The following is a 17,607-nucleotide window of genomic DNA, read 5'->3' on the forward strand; positions in this document are numbered from 1 at the left end:
TGTACCCTGAGTAATACGTATATAGTATCTACCTTACTCTACATATTGTAAGGATAGCTAGGCGTTGGGTGTGGGGTGGGGGGTGGGGCGTAAGTGGAAACAATGAAACACTTGTAATTGCAATTCCTAATGAACTCCATAACTTAAAAAAATATATTTAGAAAAAAAAAATTTTCATTTAAAAAGATTGTATCGTTTTCAACGGAAGAACTATAAAACGAGGAATAAAGACATTATACAAAAAAAAATAGAAACTTCTTTTTGTTATTTTGGTCTCATTTAACAAAAAAACAAAACATGCCAAGGAACATGTAATGCATTGATTTTAAAGCTTTTTCAAATGCCATGCATACTCTAGACCTCTTCTTTTTGAGAGTAAATATCCTTATGTTCATTTTAACTCCAAGCAAATTTTATACTTGTTAGGAGTTAGAGGAGAGAGGAGAACTAGGTTCAGGGTTAGGACTTAGATGAGAGAGGAGAACCAGGTTCAGAGTTAGCAGTTAGATGAGAGAGTAGAACCAGGTTCAGGGTTAGGAGCAAGAGGAGAGAGGAGAACCAGGTTCTGGTTTAATAGTGACAGAGGTGGTCAGATGAAAGAAGAGATCCAGGTTCAGGAATAGGAGTTAGATGAGAGAGGATAACAAGCTTCAGGGTTAGGAGTTAGATGAGAGAGGAGAACAAGGTTCAGAGTTAGGAGGTTGAGGAGAGAGGAGAACCAGGTTCAGGATTAGGAGTTAAAGGATGTTTAAGAGTCAGATGAAAGAGAAGAACCAGGTTCAGTATTAGGAGTTAGATGAAAGAGAAGAACCAGGTTAAAGATTAAGAGTTAGACGAGAGAAAAGAACCAGGTTCAGGATTAGGAGTTAGAGGAGAGAGAAGAACCAGGTTCAGGATTAGGAGTTAGATGAAAGAGAAGAACCAGGTTCAGGATTAGGAGTTAGATGAAAGAGAAGAACCAGGTTCAGGATTAGGAGTTAGATGAAAGAGAAGAACCAGGTTCAGGATTAGGAGCTAGATGAAAGAGAAGAACCAGGTTCAGGATTATGGAGTTGGTAGAGAGGGATTAAGAGAATTAGATGGAGAGTTGCGAACCAGGTTCAGAATTAGGAGATATTCGATGCATGGGAACAGGATAAACATCTCAAAATTAAGTTTGGAACATCAAATATTTCTTATCCAACCCTAAACTCGATTCACATCTATAGGTTGAATTGGAAGGTATCTACTATTTACCAATTTTACAGCTATACCACAGTTTAACACACAATTAAAGGTTATTTATTCAAAGTAAATGTCTAATAACAGAGGCGCCGAAAAATCCAAATATCCCACCCTGCTCCCCCTGCGATTAACCTAACCCCCCACTGCTCCTCTGCAGCCCTCCACCCCTTTTCTTTAACCCTGCTTCTCCCCTTTCTCTGTAAATTATCTATCCCCCATTGCTTCCCCAAATATCTAACCTTGATTCCAGTCCTTTGCACTTTCCTGAACTCTGGATGGAACATATCATACTCTGATATGAATTTTAAATGAAACCCCGTGAATAAATAAGTCTATATTGAACGAACTTGAGAAATTAATATAAAACTAGGTTTACATAGGGCGCTTCGCACCCCCTTTCCTGTAAATAATTTTAACTTTTAACTGTTGTTTTCAAAGTCGGCCATTTAAATCATTCTTAAATTTTGCCGGATTTATCTGTTTGAATATGTGCATTTTCAAAAAAAATCGATTTTTATGGTCGGCAAATCTTCCATGGGGTCATGTGAGTTACCACACAAATTTTGGTCCTTTTGACGTTTATTGGATAAAAAAAAACAGACCAAGCAAAGCATATTATACATGGGTAAACAAATTGTCAATTGATAAGAAAAGAATATATATTTATGTTAGTTTAATATATTGACGATGCCTGCCAAACATCTAATACTATTTTAAGCGAAGACGACTTTCAGTCAAAAACCAAACCAAACAATTTCTGTCTGTTTACATTAACTAGACTGCGGATGTTACAAAATTTTATTGTTATTTGATACTTCTATGTAAATACTTCTCACATCTTCAGGAGATTTATTTGATAACGTTTCAGAAGCCAAAAATCGGTTTCAAATGATAAAGAGATTAGGAAAAAGAAATTGCACGTTAAGAAGACATTTTGGTTGCAAACACCATGAAGAAATTTACAAAGGTAACGTATCAAATTATAAAATTCATCCCCTATCAGCACTAAATTGAATTAGAAAGTTATAATGAACTGTAATAAAGTTTTACGTTAATTTTTAATTTATGTGTATATAAATGTATAATTTTGTTAGGTTTATGCCCTTAATGGTATTATGTTATGTAGTTTAATCATCACACTAATAAGCGTTATGGCCACTTTGCTATTGGGATTTAAAACATTGGGGGTTTTTTTAGTGGATATTTTTAAAATGAAGTCTTTAACGATTAATTGTTTTCTTTGTTATCATCGTTTTAATCAATGTCGTCAGTGTCATCTGTATTCATTTCATCCATGTCATGCATGTCAACCTTGTCATCCTTGTCATCCTTGTCATCCTTGTCATCCTTGTAATACCTGTCATCCGTGTTATCCTTGTTATCCCTGTAATCCTTGTCAACATTGTCATCATTGTCATCCCTGTCATCCTCTTCATCCTCGTCATACAGCTGTCATCCAGCTGCCATCCCTGTCTTCCTTGTCATCCTTGTTATCCTTGTTACCCCTGTAATCCTTTTCATCATAAATCATCATTGTCATCATTGTAATCCCTGTCATTCCAGTCATCCCTGTCATCCTCTTCATCTAGCTGTCATCCAGCCGTCAACCCTGTCTTCCTTGTCATCCCTGTCATCCAGCTGTCACCCTTGTCATCCTTGTCATCCTTGCCATCCCTGTAATTTTGCCATCTTGTCATAATTGTCATCCTTGTCATCCTTGTCATCGTTATTTTTATTCAGCTTGGCCTGGTTCTGATTGCTGTTCTATCCTTCCTATGTTTCCTAGTTTACAAGCTGCGCTATGATCGTCTCTACAACGTGATGCAGGTTCTAGAAGTATTTGGGTCTCCGCCTCAACCCTCTAAGTAAGTCTAATCAAGTCTAATCTAAATAATGAGAAAGATATCGTCGTTTTTTGAAAAGTGTTAATTAATGATAATTTCCTTAATTGTTTCTGTAACATAAATCAGCAAGTTTATTTAAACAGATATTTATAAATTTTAGTGGTAAAAAGAGTATATATTATTAAATCTGCTTGCAAATACATCTGATATCTACTCATCACAAACAGTAACTTTCTATTTTACTTAATTTGATATTTATGGCGCCAAGATATCAAATTAAAGAATAGTATGAATCTGAAATATTTGTCAAAAAAGCATTTTTCCCTCGTCTACCAGAGATGAGAATGCGTAGATCTAAAAGAGAAGAACAGAAAACAGATCTATGATCAGATAAAAAAAAGATACAACGGTCGGAGGAAAAAGTTAGACAAAGTTTTATGGTGTGCCATTTTAAATCCCACTTATTATTTATAATAACGTCTATAGTATCTTTTAATGGTAAGAATTTTTTCTGTAAGCATTATTTAATAAAACTGGTTTTAATATTAATAAAACTTGTTCAGGTGTTTGGATCCTGATTCTTTAGATATTCTCATCCCAACCCTCCCTGCTCCGTCCTGGAAGAGTATTGGGACGGATGTGTACGGATACAGCGCACACTGCTCTGGGGTACCCGGAGAAACTGCTCTTTGCTCTCTAGTCTCAGTTCTTGCAGTTATGAAGGGCAAGGTTGAGTTTTCAGGCTTCTCATGCAAACTTTGGTGAGTTGACACCAAAAAGTTGTTAGAAAGTTTCTCCTTGGATCTTTAAAATGTTTTTAAAAAAAGACATTTTCAGAAATATATCTATTAACGATATAAACGATATATTCCGGGACTGAAAAATAATCAATCCCGACTTTTTTTTTGCCATTGCCACCCTACCATTATCCAAAATAAAATTAAAAAATTACTTGCGGCGCCATTTATGCTTTATAAAATGCATAATTTTAAGGTTTATTATGCACTGCATAAAAAAATGATGCTATTTTAGTTTTCAAGTTTGGGGAAGGAAATCAAAAAAAATATTTGAGGGGGAGAAAGAATAAAAAATTGGAATTATATACACCCCTCCAATTTAATGGTCATCCATTTGTACTTTATGTTCTCCAGGTATGAAGGATCAATGAACCCTATCCCTGGAACCTTCTCCTACAGGACGGAGAAGGAGGATACGGAGTTCTCCGTCCTAACCCTGTCTTGTGAAACCAAGTTTCCAACTAAGGTTCCCTATGGTGTATCCATACTTGAAGCTAATTCTCATGGTAATATATATATTTTATTCGTTTTTGCAAGGAGGGGGAGGAAGGGGGGGGGAGGGGCTTTTATTCTTTAAAAGTCAAAATATTCTTTAAAACTAAAGAGTAAGTGGTAGATAAATTTAAAAAAGGCAATAATGAATTGATGAAATATTTTCGATGATTACTTATTTTTCTTCCTTAATCATGTTTAATAGAAATATTTTTAAAATGTAAAACGATAATAAACATTTTGTCAAAAATATCTTTTTTTAAGAGAACTTAAATGAGATTATACCAGTGTATCCAGTGGTCTCAGCCACCGATCCGAAGATAAACCTTCAGGTCTGTGTTCTGCCTCCGACACATTCGGAGGACCATGCTCCGGCCTTGAAGGAGTCAATCCTGTTTCATACTCTACTCGGAGTTTCTAGTTTCATTCTCTTCTCTCCAGCTTTTCCGCATTCTTTCATTCTTCTAGCTAATAAACTTCAAGCTCAACTTAATATTAAGGTAACTTCTAGCTAATAAACTTCAAGCTCAACTTAATATTAAGGTAACTTCTAGCTAATAAACTTCAAGCTCAACTTAATATTAAGGTAAACTTCTAGCTAATAAACTTCAAGCTCAACTTAATATTAAGGTAAACTTCTAGCTAATAAACTTCAAGCTCAACTTAATATTAAGGTAAGCTTTTAGACAATAAAATAAAACTTTGAGCCATTGCACCATTGAGCCAATGAGTCATTGAGCCATATGTTCGTGGATTCATTGATTTATTGGTCCATGCATTGGTTCATTTATTCATTAGTTTATTGCTCTATATATTCTATGATCCTTTGATCGATTAATTAATTGATTGATTAGATCCAAATGTATCCCTGGAATCCTCCACTAGGATTAACCTCTAGCCTGGAGAACCATCTCGTCACAACCTCCTGCTTCCAGCACAGCAGGTTCAACTTCTTTAACTAGATATTGTTAATCAGAACCTTGAAGGAGAACTTGTTTTTAGCAAAAGAAATAGTAAATCTCTGAAAAGTTTTCACATCATTATATTTCTATCCGTACACAACCACCCCCATATACAGCCAGTTATTTTACGTTAAATCTCTACTAAGAGTAAAAGTAAAAGTAGAAAAGAATTTTAAATTTCTAAAAAAGAAAAAAAAATTTCAATAAACTATATTTCTAATCAACTATAATTTCAGATAGACTTTTTTCCAATTATCTAATTTAGGTTAGGTTAAACATCTCTCAAAAATTGTATTAATCTCTTTTAAGATATTCAAATATACAAATCTATCCTAACCCTGTTGTACGACTAAGTACTCAGAGAACGTTCTGTACGTACGTCTCATCTAAAGATATCATATTTAACCTAAACAAACCCTATTGTATTGCATAACTAGTCCCACAAAAGATATAATATTTAATCTAATCTAACCCTACTGTATTGCCTAATTACTTGGAGAACTATACGTCCCACTAAAGATATCATATTTAAATTAACCCTACAGTATTGCCTAATTACTTGGAGAACTATACGTCCCACTAAAGATATCATATTTAAATTAACCCTACAGTATTGCCTAAGTACTCGGAGAACTATACGTCCTACCCAAAGATATCATATTTAACCTAATCAAACACCACAGTATTGCCTGATTACCTCGGCGAATTTCGTCCTGAAGATATCATATATAACCTAAACTAACCCAACTGCATTTGCTAGGTACTCGGAGAACTATACGTCCCACTAGAGATATCATATTTAACCTAATCAAACACCACAGTATTGCCTGATTACTCGGCGAATTTCGTCCTGAAGATATCATATTTAACCTAAACTAACCGAACTGCATTTGCTAGGTACTCGGAGAACTATACGTCCCACTAGAAATATCATATTTAACCTAATCTAACCCTACTGTATTGCCTGATTACTCGGCGAATTTCGTCCTGAAGATATCATATTTAACCTAAACTAACCCCACTGCATTTGCTAGGTACTCGGAGAACTACGTCCTTCTCCAGGATAACCAGATACTTATGCCTAGGATAGGAGAAAATATAACTAAGGTAGGGGAAATAATATTACTCAGGGTTTAAAGACTCAATTTTTCAAGCTCAAAAATTTAAATTAACAATAACATATTAACAAACACACCCTTGTATCCAGGTTATCTTGGAGTCTAAACTAGATACCGGGCCCAACCCTCTCTCCGTCCGAAGATTCTGCTCCGAATATCCGAATGATAAGAAATCTGCCAACCTTGCTCAACCCATCTCCGTCCTACAATCAACCTACTTCAACAAACAGCTGAGTGACGGGGTTCAGACCAATATCTTTCATTCTGGAGCCGGCCAAACCTTACCTGCCTTCCTCTCCGGGGAGGTGTTTGTAAACGAGTACGGTCCTTGTGATAAATATGATTTTAGTGAGACGGATCATACCGCAGGATATGATCAAACCGCTCTCAAGTTTTCTCATTCTATTAAAGATTTGTTTAAAAGATTTAATTCTCCTCTGCTTTAGATAAAATGTTGTGATTCAAGAGAAGTAAATAAAGTTATTTATTGTTATGTTAAAATCAAGATTGTCAAGATTTTGCTCTCAGTGCTCTTAGAACAGTAAAAAACCAGGTAGGGTAGAATACAGTGGTTGCCAAAAAGTGATGAAAAACATATTTCTATTAATATTGGGCTCCAATCAAGCGTAGAATCAAGTGAATCCTCGTTTTCATTTGTAAACCTGGTATTAAACAATACCCTGATTCTGGGATTTTTAAAATATGGTCTGCCTGTTTTGCCCAGTCTTAGATGTTTTTTATCCAGTCAACTTTTTAAAGTTTGAAGACAACTTTTGAATGCTCGGTATCCATATAATCTTATCCATAGATAGTTAAAATAACAGATAGGACACTAGATGTCGTGTTCAAGATTCCTGTGTGTTCACAATAACCCTGATGCAGCAGTTCAAAGGAGTTACACGTAGTTGGTGAAGAACAGGCGCTCTCTGTCTTTGTTCTACGCACAGACTGCTTATCTCCTTTCACAAGGGTGGGCTACGTAGGCCTGTAGTTGACCCAGCACGACATGCTACGTTTTTACAATAGGTTTTTAGAGTGCCATCTCACGGCCACTTGTTGCATATCATACCCATTCAGGGGTTAAGTTTTACAACTTTTATTGAAATTCTCCAATTTTAAACATGAAACATAACACTTAGGAATTCAGTCTATTTTTGAAGATTTTGTGTTTCGTATACAAAGGATCCTGAAATATCCCTGAATACAGATGTCTCCTGATTGGTCGTGTACAGTACTTGTACACAATAGAACATGCTGTGGAAAATATCGCAAATTATTGGTTTCAATCAATCTCTGTAACTCTCTTATCTCTGGTTCTACTCCGACTACATTTACTCCTTTGGGTTGCTGCCTCAGAGTTATTGTGAACGAAACACACAGAAATTCTGAAAAGAAATATGTCATTTTAATTAATCTATGATCTTATCTTACAAAAATTTATAAATTATTTATTTTCGAAAGATTAAGACTCTCTCTGGCAATTTAATCAAATTCCAGTATTTTGTTCTACTTACTAAGTAAAAGTAAGTTTAACAATGAATTTTGAACTTCAACCCTATTAAGTGTTACTGTTCTTTTTTTCTTTTTTCTCATATATCCTGTTTTTTCTTTCTCCCTTCCTACCTGTGTTCTCTTAATTTTTCTCTTTCTTAATTCTTGTCTACGTTAACCTTCTTTTCTGAATTCTGTTTTCTCAACTTTTCCTTGTCTGCCCTGTTTTCCTGTTCTTTTTCTCTTTTCTTTCCCATCTTCCTTTTCTCTGGTTTTTCTTATTTCTCCATCTTCTCTCCTACGGTCGTTCTCTTATTTCTTTCCTGCTATTTTAATCTTTCCCTTTTCTTCTCCTTCTCTATTTTCTTTACCATCTTTTCGTTCCATCTCTTTCTTCTTTCCCGTTTTCTCATTCTTTCTTTTTTCTTGTTTTCTAGCTCTTTTCTATTTCTTGCCTCTACATTATCTTCTTTTTCCTTTTTGTTTTCTTGTTCATTCTCCCTTTTTTCCTGTCTTTTCGTTCTTTTTCTTCCTTCTCTTTTCTCATTTTTTCTCTTTCTTCTTGCCCGTTTCCTAATACTTTTCTTTCTTTCTCTTATTATTTTCATTTCTGTTTTCTGTTCTGTTTTCTCCCTTTCTAGTTTTCTTCATTTTTCTCTTAACTTCTAATTATTTTCATTATTTTATTGCTTCCTCTTGTCCTATCCTCCATCTACCCTTGCATAACTTCTCTCTCCTATTCTCTCTTCTATTTACTTTCTTCTCTCTCCACTATGCTTCTTCTCTCCCTTTCCAGTATTTCCGTTTTCTTTTCCGGTATTATTTCTCTCCTATATGATTCTTATTCCACATTTCCATCCTCTTTCCATTCTCTTTAAATCCTCTTTCCATTCTCTTTCAATCCTCTTTCCATTATCTTTTTCTTTTCCAAATCTTCCTTCTCAGTTCTCTCTCCTATTTCTTCCTCTATTTTTCTCTACTTTTTTGTGTGCTCTCTCCTTCTCCCTTTCAATTTCTCTTATTTTTCACGTCTCCTCATTCTTTCAGTTTTATTCTTCTCGTCATTTTTGAATTCTCTCTGTTTCTGCCTACTCTCTGTTATTTTCGCCATCCGGGAAATTTCCCCCTTTTTCCATCCTTATTCCTCCCAATTTCGGATTTTTCCATCCTTATTTATCTCAATTTCGGATTTTTCCATCCTTATTCATCTCAATTTCGGATTTGTCCATCCTTATTCCTCCCAATTTCGGATTTTTCCATCCTTATTCCTCCCAATTTCGGATTTCTTAATCTCTCACTCTCTGTCTTTTCATCTTTAATTTTTCTCTTTTATCATCTGTTTTACTTTCTTTGCTAAAGGCTGTCCTCTTTACCCCCTTTTCTGGTGTTACTCCCTCTTTCATCTTAAATTCTTTAATAAGAATCCTTCCTTTAACAAAACGACGTTTCTCTGGTATCATCAGTCGAATTGAAACTTTGTGTTACTCCGTATACCCGGAGTTTACCGAACCCATCTTTTCTCCGGTGTGATTTAACCTTATCTGTATCCGAGAACCAAACCTTTACCCACAGACTTATTCTTTAAATCATCATTATTTTACAACGTAATAGTTTTCTAATGTTACAAAATACAAAGATGCATATCTCCAAACAGGTTTAAAAACTTACGTCTTAACAACAAGAAAATTATAAAAGCTTTTTATCTTAATATCTTTATTGTTGTATTGTTATCTGAGGGGTTTGTCTAAATGAAAAAATTATTGAAAAAAACCACGCTGAATTATTATCCTTGTTATGTACTTTAATGTTTCTTTTTCTCATCTTTTACTTTTCAACAAAGTACATGGTTTTCATTTAGAAGATCTTTAAGGTCTTTTAAGAATTTTTAGTGCACGTTAATCAGTTCAAATAGAAATTCTGATTCTTTGTGAGGTATCAATTACTTATTTGACAGAAATTTCTTTTAGCCTTTTTTAAAAAAGAGTCTTAGTCTTGGGTCTCAATTAAGACTTGCAGGATGTTTTAAACTATTAACTTCTGATACACATGTCTTGAATAAGACTTGTTTGGATGTTTTAAACTATTAACGTCTGATACACGTGTCTTAAATAAGACTTGTATGGATGTTTTAAACTATTAACGTCTGACACACGTGTCTTAAATAAGACTTGTATGGATGTTTTAAACTATTAACGTGATACACATGTCTTAAGTAAGACTTGCTAGGATGTTTTAAACTATTAACGTCTGATACATATGTCTTAAATAAGACTTGCTAGGATGTTTTAAACTATTAACGTCTGATTGCTATCTTGGTTTAAACTATTAGCGTCTGATATACATGTCTCAAATAAGACTTTCTAACTTGGTTTAAAGAAATGCTATCTGATTCACTTTGGTCTCAATTAATTTTGCTAACTTGGTTTTTAAAAAGTAACGTCTGATTTACTTTGGTTTAAAAAGTAACGTCTGATTTACTTTGGTTTAAAAAGTAACGTCTGATTTACTTTGGTTTGAAAAGGAACTTGCTTTCTCAAGTAACATTTGATTCCCATCCAGTCTGGTTAATGATGGTCTAAAACATGATAATTGTTTCAAATCAGCGAAAAATGGAACTGAACACAAGTTCTAATTTTCTAATCCTTATACCTTTGCAACTTAATGGTTTAAATCTTTGATATTTTAAACTAAGACTTTTTGATCTGGCAAAATTAATAGTTTGAAATATCAAAGGTCTACTACATACGGTTACAAACTTTTAAGAACAGGAAATATTTAGATTGAGGCAAGTGTTCAGTTACTATCTTGCTCTCAGAAAATTAATCTGAGCTGGGAACTTTTGAATGGTGGATATCGGGATTAAGGCTTAATCCACTCTTTTTCTTAATCTCCAGATTAACATAATCTTGCAAGATTATCTTAAAAGTGTATGAAAAACGATAAAATTCAAATTAATATTTAATCATCTGAGAAACTGTAGCAGCCAATCAGAGAAAAGCGGACAACCAATGAGAGAACAGAAATATTCTCATTGGAGAAAACAATTATCGGATATCCAAGGAGAGAGAAAAAGAGTGGATTAAGGACTAAAATGAAAAGTTTCCACAGTGGATATTCGGATCAAGAAGTCTGGATTAAAGTTTATCCATTCTAAAGTTTTCAGCTCAGAAAATGTAAAAGCTTAAAGAAAAGAACTAAAACGAACATTATAATCCAGAAAATGAGAAAATCACCCAAATAAAAAGTGTCATTTTTATCAAAAACGTTAGTTTCACAAAGTACGTGTTCCAGAGAGATGTTGAGTTCTAGAGTTCGTGAACTGGTCGGAGCCAGAGGAACCAGGGGACCCGGAGCAGGGTTAAGATTACTCTGGACAGGACGGGAGAGCATTGAGCAGGTTAGTTCAAATGTGTGCCAGCAATGATTCACAACGGTGTTCTTCAAACCTTTATCTGTACTGTGATGGTATACGTTATCTTTCCTGATTCCTTAGGGGCAGACATTCTCATAGAAATTGACTCTTTGCCACAAACTCAAATTTTCTATATTTTATATCTTTGCAACCTGATCAAGTAAACCTTTGATATTTCAAACTGAGATTATTTGATGTAACAGAATTCATAGTTTGAAATAACTAATATCTTTACATTTTGTTACATAGAAATGGGGAATAGAAAATCAGAATTTGTGGCAAAGACTCAATACCTTGGGAAAAATGAATTCAGTCTTTTTTTGAAGATTTTGTGTTTCGTATTCAAAGGATCCTTAAATATCCCTGAATACAGATGTTTCCTGATTGGTCGTGTACAGTACTTGTACACAATAGAACATGCTGTGGAAAATATCGCAAATTATTGGTTTCAATCAATCTCTGTAACTCTCTTATCTCTGGTNAGGAAGAGAACTAACTGTTTGTATCTAGGATGACCCTGAGATGTGGAACCTGCTCCAGGAGGAGAATATAACTAACTGTGTGTATCTAGGATGACCCTGAGATGTGGAACCTGCTCCAGGAGGAAAAGAGAAGACAGAAGACAGGGCTGGAACTCATTGCATCGGAGAACTTCTGCAGCAGAGCAGCACTACAGGTAGGAGTCGTCGACATATATTTAAGTTTCTTGGATCCTGTTTTCAAATTCTGAACTAGATGATATTTACATATATTTAAGTTTCTTGGATCCTGTTTCAAAATCTAAACTAGATGTTTTTTACATATATTTAAGGTTCTTGGATCCTGTTTCAAATTCTAAACCAGATGTTATGGACATATTGTTTCAAATTCTAAACTAGATGATATTTACATATATTCAAGGTTCTTGGATCCTGTTTCAAATCTAAACTAGATGTTGTTTACATATATTTACGGTTCTTGGATCCTGTTTCAGATTCTAAACTAGATGTTATTGACATATATTTAAGGTTCTTGGATCCTGTTTCAAATTCTAAACTAGATGTTATTTACATATATTTAAGTTTCTTGGATCCTGTTTCAAATTTTAAACTAGATGTTATTTACATATATTTAAGGTTCTTGGATCCTGTTTCAAATTCTAAACTAGATTTTATGGACATATATTTATGTTTTTGGATCCTGTTTCAAATCTAAACTAGATGTTATTGACATATCTTTAAGGTTCTTGGATCCTGTTTCAAATTCTTAACTAGATGTTATTTACATATATTTAAGGTTCTTGGATCCTGTTTCAAATTCTAAACTAGATGATATTGACATATATTTAAGGTTCTTGGATCCCAAATTCTAAACTAGATGATATTGACATATATTTAAGGTTCTTGGATCCTGTTTCAAATTCTAAACTAGATGATATTGACATATATTTAAGGTTCTTGGATCCTGTTTCAACAACAAGTATAGTGAAGGATACCCTGGACAGCGTTATTACGGAGGAACAGATGTGATTGATCGTGTAGAACGGCTCTGCCAGCAGAGAGCACTTGATGCTTACAAACTGGACCCGGAGAAGTGGGGAGTTAATGTTCAACCTTACTCAGGGTCTCCAGCAAACTTTGCTGTCTACACAGGTTCAGGATTACTTATTGTTTCTACATTAATTAATCCCTGATTAATTTGGAAAAAATTAGGTATTTGTTTAATGGTGTAGGCACTTTCCCAAATTTTTTCACAAATGACTTATTCCAAAATCACATTTTCCCAAAGGTTCATTTTGGCTTTGAAAGAAAATTCTCTACATTTGGGAGAGTAACATATGGAAGTATTGTTTATTTTGGAAAATAACTTTTTGGGAAATTGTCGCTTGGGAAATTTTATAAATATCATTTATATATTTTTTTAGGTCTACTTAATCCTCATGACCGAATTATGGGCCTTGACTTACCCCACGGTGGACATCTAACTCACGGCTTTATGACGGACACTAAACGAATCTCTGCAACAAGCGTCTACTTTGAGTCCATGCCATACCGGTTAGACGAGTCCACAGGATTGGTGGATTATGACACTTTAGAGAAAACCTCGGCATTATTCCGACCTAAGCTCATTATTGCTGGGTTCTCTGCCTACTCAAGGAACCTTGACTACGCTAGGTAGAATCTTTAAAATACAAAAAAAAATTGTGAGTACATCTTGCACAAGCTTAGAATCTAATGAAGAGCAACGTTCTTTTCATTATTGATTGATTGAATTAAATATTAAACTGTATAAATTTAAATCGATAATAGTTGTTTATTTTTAGATTCCGACATATATGTGACAAAGTCAAAGCAGTATTACTGGCAGATATGGCGCATATCAGGTTTATTCTAAATAAAATTTTACCGATTCCCGAGAATTATAAGATCTTATCTAAATTAAAAGAAATGATATAAAACAATCATATATTTAAAACAAGAAGAATAGAAATGAAATTTGTATCCATAAAACTTTGACAAATATAGTGGTCTCGTGGCTGCTGGAGTTGTACCTGGACCATTTGAACACGCAGATGTTGTCACGTCAACAACTCATAAAAGTCTTAGAGGGGTTAGATCAGGTTCACATTGTGATTCGTATCATTATTATCATTAATATCATTAATTTAGGATTAATTTAGGATTAATATTTTACCGGAAGGGAGTAAAGGGTGTGGATAAAACCGGAAAAAGTATTCTTTATGATTATGAAAACCGGATAAATGGTGCACTTTTCCCTGGTCTACAGGGTGGACCACATAATCATGCAATAGGTAATTTTACAGGGTTACTCACAAAACAAGTCTGATAAAAGTGGTTCTATAAACCGAAAATTTTTTTTCTCCATTTTTTAAGAAACTTAACATTTTTGTTTCTAACCTGAATAGTTGTCTTTTTCTAGGTGGAGTAGCAGTTGCTCTAAAACAAGCACAAACTCCTGAATTTGTTACTTATCAGAAGCAGGTTTGTTTCATATCCGTCTACAAACATCTTATGACATTCTGACATCTCTTATATATCTTTGAATTTTATAGCACAGATCATATAAAAGTTTTCAGGGATTGCAGGATACGGAAAACCATAGTTGAAGTATGGTCGAAATTGAAAAGAAAATGAGTCTTATCCACAAACTCGGATTTTCTAATTCCTATATCTTTGCAACCTAGTGAGTTCTGTTAGATTAGAATAATCCAAGTTTGAAATATTAAAGGTTTACAGTATCAGGTTGCAAAGATAAAGGGATTAGAAAATTATAATTTGTGGCAAAGACTCAATTCCTTCACATGGTGAAAATAAAGGAAGTAGACATTTCAAGGTTACATTGTTATTGCCCATCCCCCCTCCCCCCGTACAAATTCTCAGCTGTGCCTCTACTGGAAACACTATGTACACTATGTGCACTGTACTTGAGAGATCACTTTTGGAATCTGTTTAAGGTGTTGAGTAACGCGAAGGCTATGGCCGGGTCCCTGCTTGAGAAGAACTACAAGCTGGTGTCGGGGGGGACGGACAACCACCTTGTCCTTGTCAATCTCAAGTCCAGCAAACAGATAGATGGAGCTAGGGTCGAGGCTGTCTGCAATCAGGTAAAAGAGAGTGTTGTAAAGGCTTGTAAGTTGAACCATGTTAAGATTTGGAGTTTATTGGTAGTTTATTTATTTAGATCCAAAGTTTATGTAAACCTTTTTTCCAAAAAAGTGTTAAATTCATAGATAAAGATAGATTGCGCATAAGACGACATTTTTCATCTTGAAAGATATAAATGTACAGAGATGTTTAAAAGATATTCTTATTATATAGATTAACTAGGTTGGTTGTGAACATTGGCTGTTCTTATGTCATTGAGTACTTGTGGTGTACATGAGTTATGTAGAGAGAAATTTAAGTTAGTTTAGTCCTTCTCATGTCCTTCTTCAGTTCTCGTCAATATGATATATTGCTCAGTGAAATATTGTTGTTCTAATAGTTCCATTCCCGGAGTTGTTTTACACTCTATTATGAAATCCATTAAAACACCAAACCATCCCGCATATCATTGAAGTACACTTTGACCCCGAGAAGTATGAGTTCGCGGACTGTACAATTCTTGGTGATTTTGCGTACATAAGCTATCTATGGTTAAATTAAGTTGTCTCCTTGTCTTAAATAAGGTTTTCTGTTTGTCTTAAATTAAATTGTCTGGTTGTCTTTAAATGAGTTTTCTGTTTGTCTTTCACTCTGTTGTCTGGTTGTCTTTAAGTTTTATTTTTTGTCCTCAATTAAGTTGTCTGTTTTTCTTGAATTAATTTGTCTTTTAAAATAAATAAAGTTGAATGTTTGTCTAGAATTAAATTGTCTACTTGTCTTTAATTAAGTTTTCTGATTGTCTTCAATTAGATTGTCTATTTGTTATTAAGTAGGTTGTGTGTTTGTTAAGGTTTTTATTACTCTGAATAAGAACAGCGTACCAAGTGATACATCAGCTCTTGTTCCTGGTGGAGTAAGGTTAGGAGCTCCAGCCCTTACCTCCAGGTACTATGGGATACAGGGAATACTGGTGTTATAGGGGATATATAGGCGGATACATGGGGATACATTGGGATACATGGGGATACATGGGGATACATGGGGATACATGGGGATACATGGGGATACATGGGGATACATGGGGATACATGGGGATACATGGGGATACATGGGGATACATGGGGATACATGGGGATACATGGGGATACATTGGGATACATTGGGATACATGGGGATACATGGGGATACATGGGGATACATGGGGCTACATGTGGTAACACGGAATACAGAAGTTCCACACAAAGGTGGAAACTTTAGAAATGACTGTACAACATTTTGTTCAGTCTTTTACCCAAAATTCATATATTTCCACTTTTTACTTTTGTTTGTCTCATTATTTTTAATGCAATTTCAATGAGTTCAATATCAGTTTTAATACCCCCGTAAATTATAATTCGTTATAAAAATTTTTTTGAGAAAATATCTTTGTTTTTTATTAAAATTTGTTTTTATATGATTTGATTTGATGTTGGAACTCATAGATTAATAACAACACAGATAGAACACTAAATGCTGTCCTTTCAAGATTTATGGTTTTTTCGTTCACAATAACCCTGAGGCAGAAGCCCAATGGAGTTCCGCGCAGGCAGGGTTGAATTACAAGACAGAGTGATAGCATGCGCTGCCTGTTCGGAACTTCATTGGGCTTCTGCCTCAGGGTTATTGTGAACGAAAATCCACTTAATATAGAAAAAACGACATCTAGTGTTCTATCTGTGTTGTTATTAATCTATGTTTGAACTATTTCAGAGGATTTGTTGAGAAGGATTTCAAGAAAGTAGTTTTATTAATTGATGAGGCGGTAGAGATAGCTCGCGAGATCAAGAACAAGACCAAGAAGTTGAAGGACTACAACGAGTATCTATTGAACGATGGGGAGACTCTCAAGAAATGCGCCGATCTCAAATCCCGCGTAAACGAGTTTGCTTCCAAATTCCCGATGCCAGGACACGACAACTATTGAAATGATGGAACAGAAAAAAATAAGATAAACTTTCTTACACTTTATAGATCTAAAGAAACATATATTTTGAAACAAGAGTTAATAAAATAATTACAATTCAAACATTCGTATATATTGTATTTAAAAAGACCATGCAGATATTATTATTGCTACTTTTTATTAATGAAAATGGAAAACTAAAAAGATGAAATATTTTCTTATGACAAAGTTTTGAAAAATCAAAAAAAAACATTTAGAGGATTGGAAGTAGATAAAATAAGATGACGGCGGTCCACATTGGGGCCTCTTACAGATTTCACTTCCTTATGAATCCTTAAGTAATGAGGGTTTGAGAAGAATGAGGAAATAACAGAAGGAGGGTTGGTGAGAACATATGCAGGGGGAAGTTTGAATATTATGAAAGTTGGAGAAAGTAAGCAGGAGAAGTAAAAGTTGGGATATTGATAAAGTTGGGAGGAATAAAACAGGAGAATTGGGTATATTTATAGGGTTGGAGGAACAAAACTATGGGAGTTGGGATATTGAGAGGGTTTGGAGGAATAAAACAGGAGAAGTTGGGATATAGAGAGGGGTTGGAGGAATAAAACAGGAGAAGTTGGGATATTGAGAGGGTTTGGAGGAATAAAACAGGAGAAGTTGGGATATAGAGAGGGGTTGGAGGAATAAAACAGGAGAAGTTGGGATATTGAGAGGGTTTGGAGGAATAAAACAGGAGAAGTT

At 34.6% G+C, this 17,607-nt stretch overlaps 2 protein-coding genes across 2 annotated transcripts; both read left to right on the top strand.

Annotated features, from left to right (window-relative positions):
- The first annotated feature begins 2,028 nt into the window (after positions 1–2,028).
- LOC111703027 (uncharacterized) lies at positions 2,029–6,938 on the top strand. Its single transcript, XM_023474869.1, has 8 exons — positions 2,029–2,191; positions 2,965–3,089; positions 3,632–3,829; positions 4,220–4,371; positions 4,622–4,857; positions 5,212–5,300; positions 6,354–6,426; positions 6,527–6,938. The coding sequence occupies exons 1-8, from the start codon at positions 2,174–2,176 to the stop codon at positions 6,881–6,883; spliced, it is 1,248 nt and encodes a 415-aa protein (XP_023330637.1). The 5' UTR covers positions 2,029–2,173; the 3' UTR covers positions 6,884–6,938.
- LOC111703026 (serine hydroxymethyltransferase, mitochondrial) lies at positions 6,901–16,989 on the top strand. The gene is made up of 12 exons (XM_023474868.1): positions 6,901–6,990; positions 11,220–11,325; positions 11,912–12,016; positions 12,773–12,971; positions 13,244–13,493; positions 13,643–13,702; positions 13,845–13,939; positions 14,000–14,131; positions 14,260–14,321; positions 14,795–14,944; positions 15,775–15,869; positions 16,674–16,989. The coding sequence occupies exons 2-12, from the start codon at positions 11,224–11,226 to the stop codon at positions 16,885–16,887; spliced, it is 1,464 nt and encodes a 487-aa protein (XP_023330636.1). The 5' UTR covers positions 6,901–6,990; positions 11,220–11,223; the 3' UTR covers positions 16,888–16,989.
- Positions 16,990–17,607: the final 618 nt, after the last annotated feature.

This window comes from Eurytemora carolleeae, unplaced genomic scaffold, assembly GCF_000591075.1.
Source record: "Eurytemora carolleeae unplaced genomic scaffold, Eaff_2.0 scaffold505, whole genome shotgun sequence".
Classification (NCBI taxonomy): Eukaryota; Metazoa; Arthropoda; class Copepoda; order Calanoida; family Temoridae; genus Eurytemora; species Eurytemora carolleeae.

What these genes read in the sequence shown, in the direction of transcription:
- LOC111703026 (XM_023474868.1), top strand. Translation starts at nt 11,224, where the DNA reads ATGTTGAGTTCTAGAGTTCGTGAACTGGTCGGAGCCAGAGGAACCAGG. An exon ending in GCAGCAGAGCAGCACTACAG is followed by an intron (nt 12,017 to 12,772) that starts GTAGGAGTCGTC and finishes CATATATTTAAG; the next exon opens with GTTCTTGGATCCTGTTTCAA. An exon ending in TTGTTACTTATCAGAAGCAG is followed by an intron (nt 14,322 to 14,794) that starts GTTTGTTTCATA and finishes AATCTGTTTAAG; the next exon opens with GTGTTGAGTAACGCGAAGGC.
- LOC111703027 (XM_023474869.1), top strand. An exon ending in ACTTGAAGCTAATTCTCATG is followed by an intron (nt 4,372 to 4,621) that starts GTAATATATATA and finishes TCTTTTTTTAAG; the next exon opens with AGAACTTAAATGAGATTATA. An exon ending in TAGGAGAAAATATAACTAAG is followed by an intron (nt 6,427 to 6,526) that starts GTAGGGGAAATA and finishes CCTTGTATCCAG; the next exon opens with GTTATCTTGGAGTCTAAACT.